General features: G+C 41.5%; 1 protein-coding gene across 1 annotated transcript in view; it reads right to left on the bottom strand.

The window, feature by feature from the left end:
- The window catches only part of spidr (scaffold protein involved in DNA repair), a 72,860-nt gene that overhangs the window by 20,023 nt on the left and 25,810 nt on the right, over positions 1-27,027 (bottom strand). The window contains exons 8-11 of the mRNA XM_024009690.2: positions 23,589-23,877; positions 18,088-18,298; positions 17,557-17,789; positions 1,379-1,537 (exon numbers count right to left, since the gene is read on the bottom strand). Coding sequence (XP_023865458.1) covers positions 1,379-1,537; positions 17,557-17,789; positions 18,088-18,298; positions 23,589-23,877 — 892 coding nt within the window. The remainder of the gene's footprint in view (positions 1-1,378; positions 1,538-17,556; positions 17,790-18,087; positions 18,299-23,588; positions 23,878-27,027) is intronic.

Genomic DNA, 27,027 nt, shown 5'->3' on the forward strand with positions numbered 1-27,027 from the left:
TGTCCGAACTAGAAGCACAAACATTTTGCTACACTCGCAATAACATCTGCTAACCATGTGTATGTGACCAATAACATTTTATTTGATGTTGAAACGTTAGCTAGCTAACGGTCTGACTGACTTTGTTAGCCAACTAATTTTCACACCATAAACTAAATTATTTGATCAGCTWAGTTAGCTAATGTTGCTCAACATTTCTCTGGCTAGCCAACGGAGAATTCGATCCAGCTACTGTAGCAAGATACTTAACAATGCTAACAATTCTTGTTCCACCACCATTGTTCCCTCACCTCAAACTTTCCAAACGCCAGTTTTTCGGTTACAGCTCATGAAGTACGCTGCATCACCTTCTCAACTCAGTCTCCTCACCTACTTCTTCATTGTCGTTCAGGGGACGCACTAGTGTGTTGTATCTGGCAAACTGCCTTTCCACTCTCCGCTGTCTTTCCAGAGCACGCGCTGATGCTGTAACTAGCAAGTTGGCTGTCTCTTCTCTCTGCAGTCGCGTCCTGCATTCTGTTATGTGAACGACTGGCTGAGCCCAGGCTGGAGCCTTGGATACATACAGTATTGCTCCAAACGCGCATCACTGGTTCTGCTTACAGCCATTAGTGACCCGAACCCGCCCCCCAAAATATTGACATTTACTCATCGGATCTACAGAAATCACGTAGTTAACCTATTTTGGATTAAAAACGGCGAATTCCGCCAAAAGGTGTGTAGTTTGCATCCCTGTTACATAGACAGGTGTGTGCCTTTCTAAATTGTGTCCAATCAATTGAATTCACCACAGGTGGACTCCAATCAAGTTGTAGAAACATCTCAAGGACTATCAATTGAAACAGGATGCACCTGAGCTCAATTTYGAGTCTCATAGCAAAGAGTCTGAATACTTATGAATACTTACTTATGTTTTGATACATTTGCTAACATTTCTAAAAACCTGTTTTCGCTTTGTCATTATGGGGTATTGTGTGTAGATTGATGGGGGGGAAATAATAAATTTCATCCAATAAGGCTGTAACGTAACAAAATGTGGAAAAAGTGAAGGGCCCTGAAAACTTTACGAATGCACTGTAGGTTAAATGATGGCAGTGGAAACTGGCCATGGATTTCATATCAGGGACAAGAATGGTAGCTATCTAACGTTCACAGTTCACACCTTTTTTTGTAGCTTTAGCCTCAGGCCTAAGCCCAGGACTACGTTGGCCTTGTTCGGGACCTAGAACAGATAACCTCACGAATAATCATCAAAATCTTAATACATATTTTAATTTTAATCTTACTACAGGAAAATACATACCTCTGGCTAACAATAGTCTGTAGCCCTGGGTTGAAGTTCAAACGAAAGGCCTCAGTGTGTGCGTGACTCTCTCACCTTTCCCGAGTGACCCGCTGCACCACTTTGATGGCTCGCAGGACGCAGGTCCGGCCCTCCCACTTCCTGGTGTAGAGGTGGAGAGGGTCCTCAGACGGCAGAGGGTGGAGCTGGACCATGCTGAACATCCCATAGCCGTCCTGGACCAGTGCACACAGCCTGGAACACACAAACACAGGGAGAACGTAACACACAGCCTGGGCCTCATAGAAACAGGTAAAATTTTGTGAAATAAACTGAGGGTTGCAAGACAAGTTAGTCATTTGCCAGTCCATTGACTATTATTTAAAATCTGTATTGGTATATTAATGTGTGTTGGTGAGGGTGTAAGAATATAACATTAACTGAACAAACATTATGAACCAAACCCAAAGCTTTGTGATTTGGGCTTGTATTGACATTTTAAAGTTGAGGTGTTGGAGGTTGGTTTGACAGGCTGGCTGCTGAGATTGAGAGCCGTTGGCCTAGTAAACAATATGTGCTGTTCTGCCACAGAACTCTGCTGCTCTCAGCAACCAAGGAAGAGAAGGAGATAGCAGAAGGAATTACTAGGAGATAGCATAAGGAGTTACTAGGAGGTATCAGAAGGAGTTCAAATGAAATTGTATTTGTCACATGCGCCGAATACAACAGGTGTAGACCTAACAGTGAAACGCTTACTTACAAGCCCCTAACCAACGATGCAGATTTAAGAAAATACAAAAAAAATAATAATAATGAGATAAGAATAACAAATAATTAAAGAGCAGCAGTAAATAACAATAGCGGGGCTATATACAGGGGGTACCGGAACAGAGTCAATGTGCGGGGGCACTGGTGTCGAGGTAATTGAGGTAATATGTACACGTAGGTAGAGTTATTACAGTGACTATACATAGATAATAACTGAGAGTAGCAGCAGCGTAGAAGAGGGTGGCTGTAGTGCCTTGCGGTCGGAGGCCGAGCAGTTGCCATACCAGGCAGTGATGCAACCCGTCAGGATGCTCTCGGTGGTGCAGCTGTAAAACCGGTATCATAAGGAGTTACTAGAAGGTGTCAGAAGGAGTTACTAGAAGTAGTCAGAAGGAGTTACTAGGACTAACAGAGGGATATCAGAGGGAGTCAACAGGAGGAGTTAATATGAGTTAGCAGGAGACTTTGGCAGAAGGAGATAGCAGAAAAAGACAGGAGTTCAAGTCAGCCCTTCAAGTCCAGACACAGCCTCTGTACTGTACCAGTCCTTAGAGGGTAAACAGTGCTGTTCATAAATCCAAGTTAAAAGATACCAGAGGGGGGAGTGGACTCTTAGTGCTCTATACCCTCCGTCAGGAGAGGGGGAGGAAAAACAGTGGGAGGAGTAGGAAGGAGAGGTGTGTAACAGACGAAAGTTCAAGGCTAACCATGCATTTGCATTTCCCAGACACTAGGAACGTTTTGAGTCTGTTAGTTTCCATTCCAGCCACCTGCTTGGCTATATAAACTGTGTTGGTAAACATTGGTCTGTGTTTATTTCTCATCTACATCATACCACGTTGCTAGGGAACAGTACAGTGTTTTATTGTTGACAATTACCAATCCATAACCTACTTACAGGTTATCAAAGAAGAAACATTCTTCTACACTATAAGGCAAAGTTTTAATCACTCAATAAGGCAAAGTTTTGTTTTCAGTTAAATTATGGAACTGCATACATGGGAGGTCCATGGGGAATGTCTGAAAAAGTCTGAATATGTGGATCATGATGTATTTCATGGCAATATACAGAGAGCATACAAAACATTTAGAACTGATCATGTGAATTACGGTGAATGCTATGATCCCTTATTTATGTCACTTGTTAATTAAATCAACTCCAAAATCAGTGTAGATGAAGGGGAGGAGACAAGTTAAATAAGGATTTTTAAGTATTGAGACATGCATTGTGTGTGCTATTCAGAGTGTGAATTGGCAAGACAAAAGTGACTTKGAACGGGGTATGGTCGTAGGTGCCAGGCGCCCCGGTTTGTGTCAAGAACTGCAATGCTGCTGGTTTCTCACGCTCAACCGTTTCCCGTGTGTATCAAGAATGGTCCACCACCCAAAGGACATCCAGCAAACTTGACAACTGTGGAAAGCATTGGAGTCAACATGAGCCAGCATCCCTGTGGAACGCTTTCGACACCTTGTAGAGTCCATGTCCCGACGAATTGAGGCTGTTCTCATGGCAAAGGGGAGGTGTGACTCATTATTAGGAAATTGTTCCAAAGGTTTGATATACTCAGTGTATCTCCATTAACAACATACAGATTTTAGGGAAAACAATTTGTCAGGTAATTCATCTAACGATGACCTAAGGGGAGTAATTGAACTTTTGCGTGGTAAATATTATAATCTGCTGTCAATCAGATCAAGCCAAAACACTGCTCTTGGGTGAAGCAATCTAAAGTTATCCTAATCAGAATACTGATCGTGACTAAACACCGTTTAAGACACGGGCATCTATCAATCAGTGCATTTGGAAAGTATTCAGACCTAGACTTTTTCCACATTTTGTTAGGTTACAGCTTTATTCTAAAATTTATTAAATTGTTTTTCCCCCCCTCATCAATCTACACACAATAACATTTTTTAGCAAATAAATTATAAAAAATGTATCTCTGCACAGCTTTATTCAGATCAATCCTGAGATTTCCTGAGACATTCAGAGACACTCCTGCGTTGTCTTGGCTGTGTGCTTATGGTCGTTGTCCTGTTGGAAGGTGAACCTTCACCCCAGTCGGAGGTCTTGAGCACGTTTTCACCAAGGATCTCTGTACTTTGCTCCGTTCATCTTTCCCTCGATCCTGACCAGTCTTCCAGTCCCTGCCGCTGAAAAACATCCCCACAGCATGATGCTGCCACCACCATGCTTCACAGTAGGGATGGTGCCATGTTTCCACCAGACGTGACACTTGGAATTCAGGCAAAATACTTAAATCTTAGGTTTCATCAGACCAGAGAATCTTGTTTCTCATGGTCCGAGAGTCCTTCAGGTGCCTTTTGGCAAACTTCAAGTAGGCCGTCGTGTGCGTTTTACTGAGGAGTGGCTTCCGTCTGATCACTCTACCATAAAGGCCTGATTGGTGGAGTGCTGCAGAGATGGTTTTCCTTCTAGAAGGTTCTCCCATCCCCACAGAGGATCTCTGGAGCTCTGTCAGTGACCATCGGGTTCTTGGTCACCTCCCTGACCAAAGCCCTTCTCCCCCGATTGCTCAGTTTGGCAGGGCGGCCAGCTCTAGGAGGAGTCTTGGCGGTTCCAAACTTCTTCCATTTCAGAATGGAGGCCACTATGTTCTTAGGATCCTTCCATGCTGCAGCCATTTTTTGGCACCCTTCCCCAGATCTGTGCCTCGACACAATCCTGTCTCATAGCTCTACGGACAATTCCTTCGACCTCATGGCTTGGTATTTGCTCTGACATGCACTGTCAAATGTGGGACCTTATATAGACAGTTGTGTGCCTTTCCAAATCATGTCTAATCAATTGAATTTACCACAGGTGGACTCCAATCAAGTTGTAGAAACATCTCAACGATGATCAATGTAAACAGGATGCACCTGAGCTCAATTTCGAGTCTCATAGCAAAGGGTCTGAATACTTAGTTACCTGCTTTTTTATTATTAATACATTTGCAAAAAAAGTCAAAAAAACTATTTTTGCTTTTTCAATTGTGTGTAGATGGATTAAAACAAAAATAATCTCATCAATTTTAGAATAAGGCTGTAAAGTAACAAAACGTGGAAAAAGTCAAGGGGTCTGAATACTTTCCGACTGCACTGTAATCAGAAAATCATCCTCCATGCGTAGTTATGCTGCATTCAGTTATAAGAGTGTAGTCCTATCTGTATTAAGTCTAATATGATTAATAAAACAACACAGGGAGGGACAGAGAAGCAGTTTAATATTAAATTGTTTACAGTGACACTAAATATAGTGTTGACATATGTCAGCTAGTATCTCTGTGCTCCGGTCAAGACATTTGTGCATTTGTTTATCTTAGTGCATATTTTCCACCAAATACACATTAATAGCTACATTAATTTGGGAGATGTATCATTTTTCTGACTAAACTTCTATCTTCCAAATGTTGAAAAACAACCACAGAGATCTAAAATAAGAGCATGCATAAAATAGTCTTAACTGGAATAGCTAATTTTGTCCAGCGTAAACAGTCGCTGTTTTAAAGTCAACTGCGGCACAAAACTTAGCCTACACAGGTTTCTCTTCTTTTTTTTTGACAGCAGAGCCTGTTCAAACCTGAAATCCTAAAGTGAAAGCTGATCGGTGAAGAGATAGAGATAGAGTTGGGAGAAAGGGAGTCTTGTGGTATTACCATCTTGACATAACCACCCATCTATCCAGCCCCTAAACTAAAACTATACCCCATTCAGCCTATCTTTTTAGCCTTTTCCAGTACCACTCAGTTTCAGTCACGGGCTGATTTCAGCATTTGTTATTGTGAGCAATCACAAGAACTCTCAGCAACTCGGTGGTTCTTCCAGGAATTACGATCCATTGAGCTTGTCCAAATACACACACACACACACACACCTTCTTATACACACACACACACACACACACACACACACACACACACACACCACTTGGCCTCACAGTAAGTAAGAGACCCACACATTAACACAGCCGAGAGGCCTCATTGACAGGGGGCATTGAGGAGGGATTCCTTCCTCTGCACCGTCCACCAATCACGTCGCAGAGTGATAAACATGCTTGTAACAGGATCCCTGCAGCACATTGTGTTCCAAGCTCTGTGAAAATAGCCAGCCTCCTCCCCCATGCTCTCCTCCTCCTCACTCCCTCCCTCTCCTTTCCCCCTCATCTTGTCTTCTCTTCTGCCTCTCCTCCTACCCCACCTTCTCTTTTCCCCACTCCCTCCCTGCAAACAGTTAATCTTCTTGTTTATTCAATTCTGAATTTACTGGAACTAAACATCTTCTAGCATAAATAATAATCCTGGTTTCCTCTCTCCCCTGTGTATGTGAAAGGAACAGGCTATAAAAATCGAACAACAAAAAGGACTAGAGAAAAGTGGCTACCCAGAATACTGAGATATAAATTGGGGAGAGGGAAACAGAGGTCCATAGGTCACTCATCCTACTTCCTTTGATCACTTAATGGGGACGTTGGGCCAGTGGATTATGGACTAAGCCTACATTGCACTAACCTATATTTCAAAAAAATAAAAAAAACTCCGCTCCCAATCCCTCAATAATGACTGCCTAAAATGAACACTAAATTAAAATAACAGAACAAAGATTTCAAATGTTGGATTACTACACCCAAAGTACACAGTACTACATTATCATTTAAATTGACTAAATGGGAAGAAAAATGTTACAATTGGGCAAATTCTTGTTCCTCAAAAAAGTGTGCAATACAGACACTGACTAACACTCAAGCAGAGGCAGGCATGCGTTCATTCTGAAATTCCAGACCTCATGGCCACATCCAGGACACACCCCCACCTGAGCCAGCTCAATCTGGTTGTTGACTAGTGAGGCAGTCGGCTGAAGGCTGTGTGCGTGCATGTGTTTCCTGTGAGAGGTGGTGTTTGCTTACCAGCTGTAGCAGCATGGCAGGAGCAAAGGGGACAGGAGCTGAGGTGTCAAATTACTCCTGCCGGTCAGTCAATTAGTGACAGCCTAGTCAGCTGACCGGGACTCCCCTTCTACCCTAATATACCACTCCAGTACCACCCTAAAATACCACTCCAGTCCCCACGTGCAGCTCACAGTGATCCCCCTCCACACCCTGCCTCGGATCCCATCCCTCAATAAAAGTAATTTTAAAAAGTCACCTACAGTTTGAGTGTAATAATTGTCAATGATATCTTGGGTTCAATTATATGACTAATGGCTGATTAAAAGTAATAAAGCATGGCAGCAATTCAACAATATGGCTCCTAAAGAAACATAATACTTCAAATGGCAGAAGCCATGCTTGCACATCCCAGCACTTTATTCCAGTCCATCCAGTGCAATTTGTATTGTATACACACACCGAACAAATTCAGTTACAGTTCAAATAAGGAAATCATTCAATTGAAATTAATTAATTAGGCCCTAATTTACAGATTTTACATGACTGGGAAAACAGATATGCATCTGTTTGTCACAGACACCTTAAAAAAAAGGTAGGGGTGTAGATCAGAAAACCAGTCAGTATCTGGTGTGRCCACCTTTTGCCTCATGCAGCGCAACACATCGCCTTCGACATGGAGTTGATCAGGCTGTAGATTGTGGCCTGCGGAATATTGTCCCAATCCTCTTCAATGGCTGTGCGAAGTCGCTGGATATTAGCGGGAACTAGAATACGCTGTCGTACATGTTGATCCAGAGCATCCCAAACATGCTCAATGGGTGACATGTCCGGTGAGTATGCAAGCCATGGAAAAACTGGGACATTTTAAGCTTCCAGGAATTGTGTACTTTGCTTTGCAACATGGAGCCGTGCATTAGCATGCTGAAACATGAGGTGATGGCGGCGGATGACAGGGATCACGGTATCTCTGTGCATTCAAATTGCTATCGCTAAAATGCAATTGTGTTCGTTGTCTGTATGCTATAACCCCACATCAGCAAACCGCTTGCCCACACGACGCCATACACAGTGACTGCAGTGACCATACTGCAGTAAGGTCACGACTCTGGTGAGGACGACGAGCATGCAGATAAGCTTCCCTGAGACAGTTTCTGACAATATGTGCAGAAATTCTTTGGTTGTACAAACCCACAATTTCATCAGCTGTCTGGGTGGCTGGTCTCAGAAAATTCCGCTGGTGAACAAGCCGGATGTGGAGGTCCTGGGCTGGCATGGTTTACACGTGGTCTACGGTTGTGAGGCCGGTTGGACGTACTGCCAAATTCTCTAAAATGACGTTGAAGGCGGTTTATGGTTGCGAAATGGATATTCAATGCTCTGGCAACAGCTCTGGTGGACATACCTGCAGTCAGCATGCCAATTGCACGCTCCCTCAAAATTTGAGACATGTGTGGCATTGTGTTGTGTGACAAAACTGCACATTTTAGAGTGGCCTGTTATTGTCCCCAGCACAAGGTGCAGCTGTGTAATGATGATGCTGTTTAAATCAGCTTCTGATATGCCACACCTGACAGTTGGATGAATTATCATGGCAAAAGAGAAATGCTCATTAACAGGGATGTAAACAAATGTGTGCACCATTTTTTGGGGAGAAAAGCTTTTTGTCCTTATGGCAAATTTCTGGGATATTTTATTTCACCTTATGAAACCAACACTTCACATGTTGCCTTTATATTTTTGTTCAGTATAGATGTATTTTAGTGATATATATTTGATGTTATGATTCTCATGTTTGTCTCTTAAACTGCCGCAAACCAATTTCCCATTGTGGGATAATAAAGGGAACTACTACTAGTACTCTCAACGACCATCCATTCTATCAAGAGCTCCAGTCCAGGGTCCATGTTCAGGCAACTGTCAAGTCYGCCTAACATAAAAACAAAATAAAAACCAAAAAAAACAAGCTTTCCCCTCAAGCAAATAGCCATTCGCTCTCTGAACAAGGTAATTAAATAGAAATTGGTTTTATGTAGTCTGCTAGTCAATCAAAGGTTATTGCTGGCCCTCCTGGAAGCTATAGGTTAGGCAGCGTTGTGCCACCCTGTGGCCAGTGGGCATCCCCTCATTCCTCATCTATGGCCTACTGCTGCAGCCAGGACCCAGCAGGACCCTCCCTGGAGCTCAACAACATGTCGTCTTTTGTTCCAGAGAATTGGCCTGGTGGATCACGACAGCACAGCAGGTCTGGCTTCAATTATAAATGTTTGTTTCCTTTGTCAAGCAATGCCATATGGCTGGAGAGTAAAGAGACAGCCCTCTGTGGAGGGGGTCTGTTCAGCTAACTGTCCAGTGTTTCCAGATTTCTATGAAATATGACTTATAATTAATAACAATATGCGTAAAATAGTTTTCCTTCCAAGAAATTGTAATTAAGTACTTTAAAAAGTAGCTTATCGGTGTTGGAATGGTGTGGGCATACCACAACAAAAGAACACTGTGGGTGTATACAGTCAATAAAAATATTTGTTCGAATAGTCCGCTGATTGGCCAGCTCATCCTTCCTCGGGAGGATGACATCATCCTATGAGGAAATAGCAAGCATTTTTGAAATGGTCTGTTGATGTTAGTTTTTTCTTCTTCTCATATTTATGAGTTGGCTACAAAGGCAAGTATAGGATGAGTCAACAACATTATTTGAGTATGAGTTAACAGAATATTACAGATTTATACTGGACAATTACTTTAACAATAGCTAAGAACTAAGCTGGGGCACATGATGCCACCAAGGAGAGGCAAATGTCCAAGGAGAGGAACTTGCTGCAGGAAAGAATAAACAATGGCATAAACATTGCATATGATCAAGAACCAAAATGGCATTAGAAAGTGACAATCAAAAGAGGGAAGTATCAGCCTACAGTGGGGGAGAACAAGTATTTGATACACTGCCGATTTTGCAGGTTTTCCTACTTACAAAGCATCTAGAGGTCTGTAATTTTTTATCATAGGTACACTTCAACTGTGAGACGGAATCTAAAACAAAAATCCAGAAAATCACATTGTATGATTTTTAAGTAATTAATTTGCATTTTATTGCATGACATAAGTATTTGATCACCTACCAACCAGTAAGAATTCCGGCTCTCACAGACCTGTTAGTTTTTCTTTAAGAGGCCCTCCTGTTCTCCACTCATTACCTGTATTAACCTCTTGACGCTAGGGGTCAGATTATAAATTATTTTAAATTCTTTGTTAAATAACGCTCCCAAGGTAAAAGGACTATTTCTCAGGTCCAGATCGTAGAATATGCATATAATTTACAGATTAGGATAGAAAACACTCCAAAGTTTCCAAAACTGTCAAAATATTGTCTGTGAGTATAACAAAACTGATTCTGCAGGCGAAAACCTGAGATAATCTAACCCGGAAGTGATTTTTTTTATTATCTGTGTTTCCTGGCCCGTTTTTCTTCCATTTAAAGGGGTATCAACCAGATTCCTTTTCCAATGGCTTCCTCAGGCTGTGACCAGGCTTTAGACATAGTTTCAGGCTTTTATTTTGAAAGATTAGTGAGATTTTTCAAAAGTAGTCAGGTGTCCTCTGACTAGTTCCTGCGCGCGAGAGGGTAGCTCTCCATTTTATTTTTCTCTCTTATTGAATAGGTTACGGTCCGGTTGAAATATTATCGATGTTTGTTAAAAACAACCTGAGGATTGATTATAAAAAACATTTGACATGTTTCTACGACCATTAAGGATACTTTTTGGAATTTGTCGAACGGAACGAGGCTTTGGTTTTCTGAACATAACGCGCAACCCAAATGGCGTTTTTTTATTATAAAAGTAATATTTATTGAACAAAAAGAACATTTGTTGTGTAACTGGGAGTCTCGTGAGTGCAAACATCCGAAGATTATCAAAGGTAAGCGACTAATTTTATTGCTTTCTGACTTTCGTGACCATGCTAATTTGGGGCTAGCTGTTCTAGCATGGATTGATACACTCACAAAAGCTTGGATTTCTTTCACTGTAAAGCATATTTTCAAAATCTGACATGATAGGTGGATTAACAACAAGCTAAGCTGTGTTTTGGTATATTTCACTTGTGATTGCATGATTATAAATATGTTTTGTAATATTTTGCGCCCTGCAATTCAGCGGTTGTTTAGGAAAATGATCCCGTAGAAGGGATCCGTAGCGCAGAGAAGTTAACTGCACCTGTTTGAACTCGTTACCTGTATAAAAGACACCTGTCCACACACTCAATCAAACAGACTCCAACCTCCTCCAACTTCACGATGGCGCAAGCCAGAGAGCTGTGTAAGGACATCAGGGATAAAATTGTAGACCTGCACAAGGCTGGATGGCTACAGACAATATGCAAGCAGCTTGGTGAGAAGGCAACAACTGTTGCCCGCAATTATTAGAAAATGGAAGAAGTTCAAGATGAACGTGTCAATCACCCTCGGTCTGGGGCTCCAGGCAAGTTCTCACCTCGTGGGGCATCAATGATCATGAGGAAGGTAGGGATCAGCCCAGAACTACACGGCATAAACCTGGTCAATGACCTGAAGAGAGCTGGGACCACAGTCTCAAAGAAACCAATTAGTAACACACTACGCCGTCATGGATTAAAATCCTGCAGCGCACGCAAGGTCCCCCTGCAAGCCAGCGGCATGTCCAGGCCCGTCTGAAGTTGCCATGACCATCTGGATGATCCAGAGGAGGAGATGGGAGAAGGTCATGTGGTCTGATGAGACAAAAATAGAGCTTTTTGTCTCAAACGCCATCGCCGTTTGGAGGAAAGAAGAAGGATGAGTCAACCCGAAGAACCATCCAACCGTGAAGCGATGGAGGTGAAACATCATTCTCTGGGATGGTTTTCCTGCAAAGGACCAGGACGACTGCACCGTATTGAGGGAGGATGGATGGGGCCATGTATCGCAAGATCTTGGCCAACACCTCCTTCCCTCAGTAAGAGCATTGAGAGATGGGTCGTGGCTGGTCTTCCAGCATACAACGACCGAAACACAGACAGCCAGGGCAACTGAAGGAGTGGCTCCGTAAGAAGCATCTCAAGGTCCTGGAGTGCTAGCCAGTCTCCAGACTGAACCCAATAGAGATATCTTTGGAGGGAGCTGAAAGTCCGTATTGCCCAGCGACAGCCCCGAAACCTGAAGGATCTGAGAAGGTCTGTATGGAGTGGGCCAAAATCCCTGCTGCAGTGGTGTGCAAACCTGGTCAAGAACTACAGGAAACGTTGATCTCTGTAATTGCAAACAAAGGTTTCTGTACCAAAATATAAGTTCGCTTTCTGATGTATCAAAACTTTATGTCATGCAATAAAATGAAAATTATTACTTCAAAAATCATACAATGTGATTTGTCTGGATTTTTGTTTTAGATTCCGTCTCTCACAGTTGAAGTGTACCTATGATAAAAATTACAGACCTCTACATGCTTTGTAAGTAGGAAAACCTGCAAAATCGGCAGTGTATCAAATACTTGTTCTCCCCACTCTATATAGCCAACACACAGTTTGGGCTTCAGTAAGCATAAGAAAATGGAAAGCGATTCACATCTTTCTCTGAAGTTCTCTACCATTACATTTTTACATTTACATTTTGTAATTTAGCAGACGCTCTTACAGTGTTTTCCATTAGCGCCGGCTGTCAGCTAAATCAGTCGGTTGACTCATTTTCAGCCGGCTACATTTTCCCCTTCATAGTAAGTAGGCTACTTTTCATTTAAGGTTTCAATTCGCTACTCCGTCGAAACCCACTAGAATGAACAATCTGCATTTTCTAGGGATCTATTGATAGGAGAGGCACCTGCCTGTCAGACACAAATTGCGCAATGACACGGAAACGCAGCAGAGAGAAAGAGGCGAAGCAAGAGTATTCATTCTTCCCAAAACTGAGCTTGTCGCCTTCCTTCCCGTCTTTGAGACAACGACTGCCATTGTTAGGGCAGAGACATGAGCATCTCGTCATTATATACAGATCTCTGCTTGCAGTCAAATTTATTTAGGCCTACATGGAGGTGAGAGAGCATGATGTTCGTGACTTTGCAGGTGGTAACAATGAATCAAAATCCACGACTCAGCTTAATTGTTTTCACACATTCATATATTTTATTTTGAGCGTTTCACATAGCCAGCCACGACGCATATTTACTGTGCGTTGATTGACAAATGAACAGCAAGTGTTGACTATAGTTTATTTAAAAAATAAAACTGTCGAACTGACTAAATAAAGATGATCTCCTATTCCATTTGCCATTCATAAATCATGCAACGAGGTTATACGTCCATGCCATGGTATTTTTTATATTTTTTATTCTGGATCCCCATTAGCTGCTGCCACTCTTCCTGGGGTCCAGCAAAAGTACATATAATAAAACAATACATTACACCACAATATTACGCACTACTCCACCATAACATATATACAATCCAAAATCAATAAAATCAATACAGCAAAATAACAATATTAAAATGCGTGTGTGAGTAGTGTGTCTGTTCGCATGTTTGCGAATGCTGTGTGTGTGGGTGTGTGTTTTTCTCGTCACAGTCCACACTTTTCCATAAGGTGTAGTTTTATCAAATCAGATTTCACTGATTGACTRAGCTACATGATGTGGAACACAGTTCCATGTAGTCATGGCTCTATGTAGTACTGTGCATTTCACGTAGTATGTTCTGGACTTGGGGACTGTTAACCTCTCTGGGGCAGGTGGGACGCAATCGTCCCACCGGCCAATAGCCAGGGAAAATACAGCGCACCATATTCAAATAAAATTATATTAAAATCTAACTTTCATTAAATCACACATGTTAGATACCAAATTAAAGCTACACTCGTGAATCCAGTCAACATGTCAGATTTCAAAAAGGCTTTTCGGCGAAAGCATAAGATGCTATTATCTGATGATAGCACAACAGTAAACAAAGAGAGTAGCATACTTCAACACTGCAGGCACGACACAAAACGCAGAAATAAAATATAAATCATGCCTTACCTTTGACGAAATTATTTTGTTGGCACTCCAATATGTCCCATAAACATCACAAATGGTCCTTTTGTTCGATTAATTCCGTCGATATATATCCAAAATGTCAATTTATTTGGACCGTTTCATCCAGAAAAACACAGCTTCCAACTTTCGCTACGTCACTACAAAATATATCAAAAGTTACATGTAAACTTTACCAAAACATTTCAAACTACTTTTGTAATACAACGTTAGGTATTTTTAAACGTTAATAATCRATCAATTTGAAGACGGGATGATCTGTGTTCAATACAAAAAGAAAACAAACTGACGCAACTTTTTTTCGTAACATGCCTCTCTCAAAAAATGTACTTCATGTGACCCTCATTTACGATAGCCCTACTTCTTCATTACACAAAGGAATAACCTCAACCGATTTCCAAGGACTGGTGACATCCAGTGGAAGCGGTAGGAACTGCAAGCAAGTCCCTTCGTGACATCAAAAAAATAAAAATTCTGAATGGTTTGTCCTCGGGGTTTTGCCTGCTACATAAGTTCTGTTATTCTCACAGACATGATTCAAACAGTTTTAGAAACTTCAGAGTGTTTTCTAACCAAATCTACTAATAATATTCATATCGTATATTCTGGGGATGAGTAGCAGGCAGTTGAATTTTGGCATGCTATTTATCCAAAAGTGAAAATGCTGCCCCCTCCCCTCAAGAAGTTAAGAGATCTCTGGTGGCATGTCTTGTGGGGTATGTGTGGGTGTCTGAGCTGTGCACTAGTTGCTTAGACAGCTCGGAGATTTCAACATGTTAATACCTTTTGACCATGACAGTTTACAATCCAGGGTTACTCCAAGCAGTTTAGTCACCTCAACTTGCTCAATTTCCACATTATTCATTACAATGTTTAGGGTTTAGTGGATGATTTGTCCCAAATACAATGTTTTTAGTTTGTTTAATATTTAGGACCAGCTTATTTCTTGCCACCCATTCTGAAACTGACTGCAGCTCTTTGTTAACTGCTGCAGTGAKTTCACTTGCTGTGTTTGCTGACGTGTATTGTCTTGAGTCCTCTGCATATATAGACACACAGTGTCAGTGCCAGTGGCAGGTCATTAGTAAAGACTGAAAAAATGAAGGGGCCTTAACAGCTGCCCTGGAGAATGCCTGATTCTACCTAGATTATGTTGGGGGCTTACATTAAAGAACACCCTCTGTGTCCTGTTAGACAAGTAACTCCTGTAACTCCTGTTAGACAGGTATCTCGATCCACAATATAGCAGGGGATATAAAGCCATAACACACATGTATTCCTAACAAGTCTAACAAAACAGCTCCCACAATCTTCTTATTATCAATTTCTCTCATCCAAAAATCAGTCATTTGTGTAAAGTACCATACACATGTTGAATGCCCTTCCCTATAAGCATGCTGAAAGTCTGTTGTTAATTTGTTTGTGAAATAGCATTGTATCCGGTCAAACACCATTTTTCCAAAAGTTTACTTAGGGTTAGTAACAGGTTGATTGGTCGGCTGTTTGAGCCAGTAAAGGGTGCGGAAAGACTTTTGCTTTCCTCCAGGCCTGAGGGCACACGATTTCCTGTAGGCTTAGATAAAAGAGAGGGGAAATAGGAGTGGCAATATAGTCCGCTATTATCCTTAGTAATTCTCCATCCAAGTCGTCAGACCCAGGCAGCATGTCATTGTTGATAATTATTTCACATTTTCCATACTCAATTTACAGAATTCAAAATTACAATGTTTGCCTTGCATAATTTGGTCAGTTATGTATGGATGTGTAGATTCAGAACTTGTTGTCATGCCTACATTTGCTAATCTTGCCAATAGAAAAATCATTAAAGTAGTAGGGAATATTCGATTCCAGCCTGTATCACAACCGGCCGTGATTGGGTGTCCCATAAGGCAATGCACAATTGGTCCAGCGTTGTCTGGGTTTGGCCGACGTAGGCCGTCATCGTAAATAAGAATTTGTTCTTATTAACTGACTTTCCTAGTAAAATAAAGGTTAAATATTATTATTATTATTATTWTTTTTTTTAAATCATCACTGCAGGAACAATAGGTATATGGAGAGCCTCATTCTGGTCCAAATTTGGGAAATTTTGTGTCCTCACAGAATCCAGGCATAAAAACGGAAATCAACAATATTAAAAAATATATTGACCTTAGTAGGGAATCAACTATATGCATTGAAAATGAATTAAATAAGCCCAAGTTTATCATAAGACATTAACAGAATGCATCTGAGATTCATATTTCCTGCAACTTTCTGAAAAGGCAATGAGAATGCCCGTCTGTGTGTGTGCGTTGTGCAGATCTTCCAATTTGTGTAGCTGTTAGCGATGATGCTAATGAAAACAGTCTTCTTGGAGATGGAAAGGCTTTCCCAAAAACCTTTTCAACTAAATGTTAACTACAAAGTAAACTATGCTTACCTGGCTAAATGATAATTATTTTCAATCCAGTGGGTATTTGTTTTGCAAACTCTACCATTGCATGTGCTACAAAAACAGCCTCAACAGCCTCTTGCTAGTAGGTGTGCMCTAGAATCAAAATTTCTCAGATCTTTCCCAGACCTCAAAAAGTGGTCTCCTGTTGTGGTTTAAGCATTGTTGTGAACTTAGAACATCCAATTTAGTTGTTTTCTATAAAAAAGTGATTAAGATCGAAAACCTGAAAAAAACTGTGAAAACAAAACGTTTAATTTATTTCTCAAGACAATGTGAGCTATTTAGTAAATGTTTCTGTTTTAATAAAATACATAATTTCAAGAACAAACATTGTGTCAACTCATATCTTGCCGTAGAGCAGTAAACTAAACCCTAACATCGCTGAGCCTCTCAAGCGTCTTTCCTGTAGTTTTTTTGTCTTGACAACCTGGTGGTGCGCACACTAAAAAATATGGCACAGACAGGGCGTCACACGCTACAAGATTCTTCCCTTCGTGAGGATTCTACATACCCCGTTGTCTCGTGAAAACAATGTGATTAGATTGTTAACATAGCTAAAACGAGCCTGACTCAAAGCAGCCTCAAATGTTTCCAGTCAGAAATATCTAGCCAATACATTTTTAATTAAATAACATTACAGCTCTGAAGTTCACAAGCAACGAGACACTTTGGCTTTGGTTAAAGGCAAGTAGGCTACAAACGCATACTAGTAGTCATCGCCCCTGCTCAAGTATCTCCACATTCTGGGTGATGAGATACAACGTCGTCACCTCACTGGCTTCTTCTCTGAAAGCCCTCATTGGCTATTGCTGATCACCGTTCTCAAAACTTGTTGCACATCTCAAACTACGGCACGTCTGGGACAACTCAAAGACGGGATCAGTAGCCCTCAGATTGTGTCTCTGACCTGCTCACATTAAACGAGAGTAGATACGACTGCACGACCCGAGTAGGGGAATTTTGTCTCGGATCTCATAAACTTGTCTGGGACAACTAAATCGGGGCCAAAATCTTGTAGTGTACGCCAGGCTTTACAGTTAGTTTACCATGTAAACACTCACAACAGGCCATCATATTCAACCTCATGGGGACTTCATGGTAGATGAAACAAGATATCAGACAAAAGATAAGACATGTTGCTGAACTCTACCTGCTCTTGCCCTTCTGGAGAGGAGTCGGCACTCTAGGGGATCTGCCAGGAGCTCTGGACTTGAGTGAAGTCCCAGTGGAGCGCTCCCTGATAGGGGTACAGTAGACCCTCTGGACCACCACCTCCACATCCTGCCCCACTGACCCAGCCTGGCCCAGGCCCTCGATRGCCTCTAGGAGGGAGTGACACCCTCCGCTGCTGGCTGCACCTGGACCTCCCTGGCTGCATAAAGACTGGAGGGCAGAGATTTGGATGGAGGAAAAAAAACACACTTATTGGACATGGACATCATATTGTACCTGAACAAACATGGGAGAAAATTTGTGTTACTGAATTAAGATTTGAGACACTGACGACATAGCAGGTTAGCCCACACTGTACTTTACCCCACTGGTACTGATTGTGACTGTGTAGAGTGCAGACCCCAAAATAATAGGGCTAATCAAACCTGGGTTAACATCAATAGAATATAACTGTATTGTCCATTCTAGGTGGTATATCTGCCAGTAAATATAGTGAAACCCAACCCACCTGTTTGACCGTGCCATCTCCCTCTGGTGAAGTCTTGTTGATCTCAAGCTGGCCAAATGACCTGGTCAGAGAGTATGGGCTGCATCTCTCTACTGGGACCAGGGCTCTGGGGAGGGACATGCTGGTTTGTTTGGTGTCAGAGTAGACCTTCTGGCTGAAGTGTGTGTTGAGAATAATGCTATTATGTTGGCCCTCAATCATGAGACTTTGCCTGTAGAGAAAAAAAGGGTTAATTTTGAAATATAGAGTAGAAGTTGTGTTGTACCAAATCTCGTTTAGTAAATTGACAGAAAACTATAGATGGTATTTGACTCGGTCATCTGTCACACACGCAACATTCAGGTTAAAAGGAGTGGAAAGATTGAGTAAACTAAAAGTATAGATTTAGGGGGGCTCTGTTCTTGCATAAGACTGCAGTAGCAGGAAGGCTGAAGAAGACGTATGATGAATGTCAAATGTAGATCGATTGATAAGCAGGCAGCCGCCTCCACCTCCATCGGTCTCCTCACTCTCTAAACACCCTACCCCCAGGCACGTAGCAGATTCAGGTGGGTTAGCCTGCCCCCATGCTCCATGGAAAAATACAATTGAACTGATAAGTTTGGAATCTTTCGCTGTATAGAAAGCTGCATTTTCCACAACAGTGAATTCAGACAGGCTGTTCAGGATACTGTGAAAAGCGACAAGCCTGACCAAACATGCTTCACAGTACGCTCCAAATCCCTCAGAGAAAGTGGAGCTCTGTTTTTTATATGGTTGTTAACACTTTCTTTCTTCCTGTTATTTTTTATAAACACCCTCAATTCAAATTCAGAATAGCAGCCTACGTTTCAACATTTCATTTCAGTTGGGGCTTAATAAAACTAGAAAGGAAATGTGTGCATTGCATGTCATTTGATGATCCTTTGCATGTAAAGAGGCTGATCAATGTCCATTTTTTGTTTCCCTTTTATATCAGGAGAAACCATACTCACATTAATCAAGTAGTTAGAGAAAAATACTTTAAATTTTTTAATTTTTATTTTTTATCAACAGTCAAGCATTTCAGCTTGTTAAGAATATTCACTTCATGCCCATCTGAACAATAATTTACCAGACAATGTCCATCCTTTGAAAACAATCCATCTAATTCAGATCGCATTATTTCTCTAAGTGTTTATTATGTGGATGATACAAAGGTCTGACTCAATATTTATTTTTGATGTGACATAGGTAATAACATGGCTTATAGTTGACTCAGGGTCAACCGCAGTCTCTGTGGCTTCAGCTTACATGTCCCAGCCTGCCTCTGGACTGGTGATATGATGGAGGAGCCAGGGTAATAAAATCACACTTCATACAATGTAGACTACAGTTGCTTTCAATATAACAGATTTAATATTTGAGGTAATTGAGTCAACTTAAAAAAAATATGTTATCTAATATTCAGTAGGTGCACATTTCTGGTAGTGTCAATCATCAGGAAATTATAAATAATAGCTTGTTTTAAATGTTGTCCAGAAGTGAACAAGTGCACACACTCTAGTTCCACACGTGCAATGTTTTAGTTATCATTTAGCCTAAGACTTATCAATGTTAATAAAGCCTCTGAATATAAATAGGGTGCTTCAGCACACTCAATTAGTGTCAGTATCAAGGTTTTGAAAAACCTGTTTTCTACATTTAATCTATCAGTGTCAAGGCTATCCTAAAGGAGCAACAGGAAGTGTGACCCTGCACAGTGCAGGTGACTGTTGGGAACTAATACACGTTCACTACGTGTCATCAGACAGGTAGTTAGGTTAAGGAGCGGCTGCTGTCGTCAGAGGCCGAGTCAGTGAGGTGAATAATGTCTGCAGGTATTTCCGCTCTGCTGCTGGCTGTCTGTGCTCTCTGCCCACTCACAAGGAGTGGGAGGCGGAAGGAGGGAGGGGCCCGGCCCACTCAGTGAAGGAGTATGGGGAGGGAACAATTCACGTGTCACACAGGAAGCTGATAGACAAAAGATCAATTTTACCAGCATCGCTAATTTGATGAATTCCTGGGTTTTTCCACTTTTGGCTGTTCTTTTTGGCTACTGTTATAGCCTCGCTACTGTGATTTTTCACTGTCTTTTTTACTGTTGTTTTTATTTATTTACTTACCTATTGTTCACCTAATACATTTTTTGCACTGTTGATTAGAGCCTGTAAGTAAGCATTTCACTGTAAGGTCTACCTGTTGTATTCGGCGCACGTAACAAATAATCTTTGATTTGAAATGTAAGAGAATGAATGGCTACGAGGTTCAGCAATAGGCAAATAAGCTAGATTAATAGTTGGTCTACATCTCATTACCAAAATATGAAATTGGGTATAAAGAGCAGATTCTGTGGGTTATACACTGGAAAAAATATATAAACGCAACATTCAACAATTTAAATGAGTTACAGTTCAGTAAGGTCGGTTGGAGATACTGCCAAATTCTCTACGACATTGGAGGCGGCTTATTGTAGAGAAATTAGCATTCAATTCTCTGGCAATAGCTCTGGTGGACATTCCTGCAATCAGCATGCCAATTGCACACTCCCTCAAAACTTGAGACATCTGTGACATTGCACATTTTAGAGTAGCCTTTTATTGTCCACAGCACAAGGTGCCCCTATGTAATGATTATGCTGTTTAATCAACTTCTTGATATGCCACACCTGTCAGGTGGATGGATTATCTTGTGCCCAAAATTTGAGAGAAATACGCTTTTTGTGCATATGGAACATTTCTGAGAACTTGTATTTCAGCTAAAAAAAAATACAGGACCAGCACTTTACATGTTGCGTTTATAATTTTGTTCAGTATAAATTATTTTGCTTTCAATAAGTCAGTGGGAGCCTACTCTTCTCCACTGCTGGTGAAAAACAATACAGAGAAAAGAGAACTGCTATGATATTGTTAAACCACTGATACACTACACTGTGTGTGTGCGCAATAAGAGCCGCATGTGTTTTCAATCCTGTCCTCTTGACTTCTTCCACTCTGTTCCCAAATGCTCCAGAAAAAAAGCCCAGTGTTTTTTCCCGGGCCGGATTGCTGGAAATGACCTAACTACTCCACTGCCAGGAAGAGGTATCCGAAGCAGCATTCCCTTGAGCAGCTTTTGACGTCAGAGCACCGAGTAGGCCCTTGGACTTCCGCCAGGCCAGCTCAGAGCCTGGATATTCTAGAGCTGCATGCTGGACTCCCAAACTAAACCCCCAACAGCTGGAACCAGCCTCTGCCTTGCTCCCAAACAACTTCACACACCCCAACTACTCTGTGTATACACTACACCATTGCATAAGTTCCAGTAACGCATTATAACACATTTTGAAACAGAAAGTACAGGTAGGCCTATATTAGAAAATATAATTGAGATTTACATTTAAGTCATTTTAGTCATAGCAAATGCTCTTATCCAGAGTGACTTACAATTAGTGTATTCATCTTAAAGGGATAGTTCACCCAAATTAACATTACAAAATGGCATTGGTTTCCTTACCCTGTAAGCAGTCAATGTACAAGGTATGACAGCAATGCATGGTTTGGTTTAGTTTCCCTGGCACGGTTTTCACATGCAAATGTTTTAGCATTCAAGTCATGTGACTGTTATTAGCATTTTTCAGGCATATTCAAATCATCTACAGTGCATTCAGAAAGTATTCAGACCCCTTGACTATTTCCACATTTTGTTACATTACAGCCTTATTCTAAAATTGAATAAATCGTTTTTTYCCCGTCATCAATCTACACACAATACCCCATAATAACAAAGCAAAAACAGGTAGACATTTTTAAACATTAAAAATAAGACTGGGGCCTTCTGAGTGGCACAGTGGTCTAAGGCACTGCATCGCAATGTTAGCTGTGCCACTAGATATTCTGGTTTTAGTCCAGGCTCTGTTGCAGCTGGCCGCAACCGGGAGACCCATGGGGCGGCGCACAATTGGCCCAGCGTCGTCCGGGTTAGGGGAGGGTTCGGCCGGCATGGATGTTCCTATCCCATCGCGTACTAGTGACTCCTGTGGCGGGCCAGGCGCAATGCACGCTGACGCGGTCGTCAGGTGTACGGTGTTTCCTCCGACACATTGGTGCGGCTGGCTTCCGGGTTAAGCGGGCGTTGTGTCAAGAAGCAGTGCGGCTTGGCTGGGTTGTGTTTCGGAGGACGCACGGCTCTCGACCTTCGCCTCTCCCGTGTCCGTACGGAAGTTGCAGCGATGGGACAAGACTAACTACCAATTGGATACCATGAAATTGGGGAGATTTTTTTAAATAAACACTTAAATATCACATTTACATAAGTTTTCAGACCCTTTACTCAGTAATTTGTTGGCAAAGATTACAGCATTGAGTCTTCTTGGGGACGCTACAAGCGTGGCACACCTGTATTTGGGGAGTTTCTCCCATTCTTCTCCGCAGATCCTCTCAGGGTACATTTGCAAACATTTCTAAAAACCTGTTTTCGCTTTGTCATTATGGGGTACTGTAGATGGATGAGGGAAATGATTTATTTAATCCATTTTAGAACAGGGCTGTAACGTAACATGTGGAAAAAGGGAAGGGGTTTGAATACTTTCCAAATGCACTGTATAAGTGACTTTGTTGAGCTTCACAATCAATTTTAGATACTTTTGGATGATTTGGACATGGTGCGTGAAAAATGCTAATATCGGTCCCATGACTTGAATGGGATTTGTGCCACAAATGCTAAAACTGTAGCATGTGGAAACAGTGCCAGGGAAACTAAACCAAAGCATGAATTGCTGTCATACCTTGTCAATAGACTGCTTACAGTGAGTACTTTTACACAATGCGAATATTGCGGATAGTCAGATTAATATAATAATTTGATTAAAACGTTTACATGCTTTGGAAGAAGAACGAATTCCCAAATAATCCTGTTTACATGGACACATCTGAAATCAGGCTACCTGATGGCACTCTGATAAATGCAGAAAATCGAAATAAGCGTTATACCGCAGCAACCGTGTTATTTTTGGGAAGCATATTTGATTGTGAGTTTGGACGTAAAGTTTGTATGTGAAAACTACTTCTAAGATGCATACATTCAGTAGTTCTGAACTCTTCACTTGCGCTGAAGAGGGAGACTCGCTTGGCTGGTGCTAACACAGGCACAGTTCAAATACACTGGAACGAACGACTTTTATTGCTCAGAAAATCAGGTGTTTTAAAACGCCATATGCTTACTTTGATTTTGACCTCACGCCGATTATGATCAGTATAACTTTGTAATTTGGGTAACTATCCCTCTAAGATAGCTAGGTGAGACAACCACATATCACAGTCGAAGTACATTCTCCCTCAAAGTAATTATCAGCAAAGTCAGTGATAGTAGGAAAAGACAAGTGCAGGAAACAATGACTATAGTTTTGCTGCATGAGGAAGATGTGTAGATAACAATGACTTGGGCATTTCCCCTTTCAATATTAAATTGATTACTTGACACCATAACTTTGCATTATTAACTATTGCAGACTAATGCTCTCTCACCATGGTGGGTATATATGGATGAGGTCTCGAGGCGCAGGCATGAGCTGAGCAGTCGTCTCCTTACTGAACAGTACCAGGACCCGAGCTCTGTTTGTGGTGGAGAGAAGAGGGGTGTGGTCTGTAGCAGAGGGATTGTGCTGTTCAGGTCTTGTCATAGTGGTGGTGGTGTTGGATGGAGGCCTGTGGTGGCCTGTAGCATGGGGGTGGTGTTGCTCACACAGGGCCAGCTGCATGCAGCTCTCCTCCTGGACTGACAGGACCTCCAGCACCAGCACCCCAGGCTTATCGACTGGAGGAGAGACAAGAACAACACAGATGGTGTGTGATGTGAGTGTCTATGTGGGTCACTCGCCTCACAGGGTTGGGGTCAATTCAGTTTTCAATTAAGGAAGTTAAATAGAAATTCACTTCCTGGATCTGAAAAAAGTATTCAGAACAGTTTCACTCAGTGTCACTCATAATGTAATATCTCTTATGACAGTGATTATGTGAATGAATAAAGTAGGCTATAACTATTATACTGTTATGAAATGCAGAAACTGGAAAGCTCATACATTCAATGAGGTTCTTGCAAATGCTATTGGGTCAATCTTGTGTGCCTGCCGCATCCAGCAAGCTGAGAGTGGCTCTAAAGAACAAAACATGTCCAACGTCCCAAATCAAACAAACCTGCCATAGACAAATAAGCAGAGTGTGACTTAGCTCAATGTAATGTGTGTGTGTAACACTGACCATCTATCATGCCATTTTGTGATGTGAATCAAGACCATATCAGTGCACTCCAATTCAATGCAAGACAAAGCAGCTCTACGTTGGAGTATGTGACTATCACTGATGTTTGCCTGAGGGGATTGTCAACAGGAGAGTAAATCAAAGTCAGCACTAAGTGGAAGGAATTGTTAGAACATGTATCATATCCAGAGATATGTTCCTCCATTTGACACACAAGACATACTATAATACTAAACTGACTAAACTAACAAAAATATAAATGCAACAATTTCAACTATATACAGTTCATATAAGGATATGTATATAAGGATATATAAATAAATTCATTAGGCCCTAATCTATGGATTTTACATGACTGGGCAGGGGTGCAGCCATGGGTGGGCATAGGCCACCCACAGGGGAGCCAGGTCCCAGCCAATCAGAATTCATTTTTACCCACAAAGGGGCTTTATTACAGACAGAAATACCCCCCCACATTTCTCTGGCATGCCAGCGGCCATTGAAGGTGAGCATTTGCCTACTGAAGTCGGTTACAAYGCCAAACTGTAGTCAGGTCAAGACCCTGGTGAGGACGACGAGCTTCCTTGAGATGGTTTCTAACAGTGTGTGCATAAAATCTTAGTCTAGGTAACCCCCAGTTTCAACAGATGTCCGGGTGGGCTGGTCTCAGATGATCCTGCAGGTGAAGATGCCGGATGTGGAGGTCCTGGGCTAGCGTGGTTACCCGTAGTCTGCGGTTGTGAAGCCGGTTGGAAATACTGCCAAATTCTCTAAAACGAAGTTGAAGGTGGCTTATGGTAGAGAAAGGAACATTAAAGTATCTGGCAACAGCTCTGGAACATTCCTGCAGTCAGCATGCCAAATGCACACTCCCACAAAAACTTGACATCTGTGGCATTGTGTTCTGACAAAACTGTGGCATTTTACTGTCCCCCGCACAAGGTGCACCTGTGTAATGAACCTGCTGTTTAATCAGTTTCTTGATATGCCACACCTGTGAGATTGATGGATTATCTTGGCAAAGGAGAAATGCTTACTAACAGGACTGTAAACAGGACTGTGAGAAATAAGCTTTTTGTATGCATGTAACATTCCTGGGATCTTTTATTTCAGCTCATGAAAGATGACTTTACGTGTTGCGTTTATATTTGTGTTCAGTATATAACAATGATAGTGAACCCTTTATTAGTGGGCAGGTGAATACAGGAAAGACTGAATGGAGTCCTCCTTCTGACCTGCAATAAACTAATCAATCTAGTCGAATAGTGTGTGAAGAAATAACATCAATGACTGACGCACACACTTTTGCCACACACACACACAGCTTATTCTCGTGAGGATGAACATGTTTGTTATAGCTGGTGCTGAGCGATTATTGGTTTTTGAGGTTGGTTCAGTTTCATTTCGATTATTTAAAAATAATTTAAATTAAAAAAACATTAAAAGCACTATTACGTGGGTTGACTGCTGTAACACAGAATAAAACTATTAATAAAAGTCCCATGATAGTAATGACTGCTCATCACTTTGTTTAATTTGATGACTTTATTTCATTCCAAGTCATCATCTAATTTCTATAGAGCTGCTATCAGACAAAATCCATCTTACTAGTTCTTCAAAGTAAATAAGGCAAACTTTAATGACTGCCGAATACCAATTATCAGTCACTTAGATTCTGTACTTTCAGGTAGAGATACTGCACCGTGCAAAGCAACTGCTCTCGATCCCTCTTGATTGCACATTCTTGTCTCTTATGTATCGGGCAAAACAAAAACACAGATCGGATAAGTAGGCGCGCAACGGATTATAATCATTGTAGTTAATGAACATGTTTTCTGCTATGAACTATGTTGAATATTGGCCAGTTGGAAACTACGAGTCCCTACTAAATCACACAGTTTGTGCTTCATCTAAAAAAACTGCGTAATGAGCACACAATATATATATCTTTTTTTTTTAATTAATGGATTTCAAATAATTAAAGTTAAGTTTTAGTTGTTAATCGCTCAGCACTAATAATAGGTGAAGCTAGTTGTGTTGTAATAACTGCCGGTGTTATTGTTTAAGTGCAGGTGCTCGTAAATCAAGGTGAGAAAGTCAACAAACAAAAGTGCCAACACAGGTATGCAGTATAGCACACAGAACATTGTTATGATCCAGGACGAGGGCCAAATACTCACACTACATGTCAAATGAGGCCAAGTTAGAGCAAATTTCTTCTCCTTAACACTATCTTCTACAAGTTCTTCTCGCACTCTGATGAAAGACAATCAAGCCATCTAACTGACCTACTGACTGAACGGGAGTTGGAAAAGGTAGACGTTTTTTTGGTTGTTTTTTCCACGATCAACTGTCACATTAAAATAGTGGTTTAACCTAATTATCTAGGAGCCAATGACAATGAGGGTAGACTCGTGCTTTGGTAGTACCATGGAAAGAAAACATAAGTCAGTAAGCAGAGTGCTTCCTGTCACCTACATACTGGCCCCGACCAAACAAATTCACTGCTGTCACAATTATCAACGAGCAACCAGCATTTCCTCCACACGCTCCAGCTCCAGTCTTCACGTGACCACAGATCTGAGCAGAAAAATCACGCCTGCCTGAGAGATTGACTTCTATCTCAGAGAACGCATCAAATCAAAGTTAATGTTGAACCATTAACGGAGAATACTTAGCGTACGTAGGAATGTGTGGTAACGGTGAC

Source organism: Salvelinus sp. IW2-2015, linkage group LG19 (genome assembly GCF_002910315.2).
Source record: "Salvelinus sp. IW2-2015 linkage group LG19, ASM291031v2, whole genome shotgun sequence".
NCBI classification, from domain to species: domain Eukaryota; kingdom Metazoa; phylum Chordata; class Actinopteri; order Salmoniformes; family Salmonidae; genus Salvelinus; species Salvelinus sp. IW2-2015.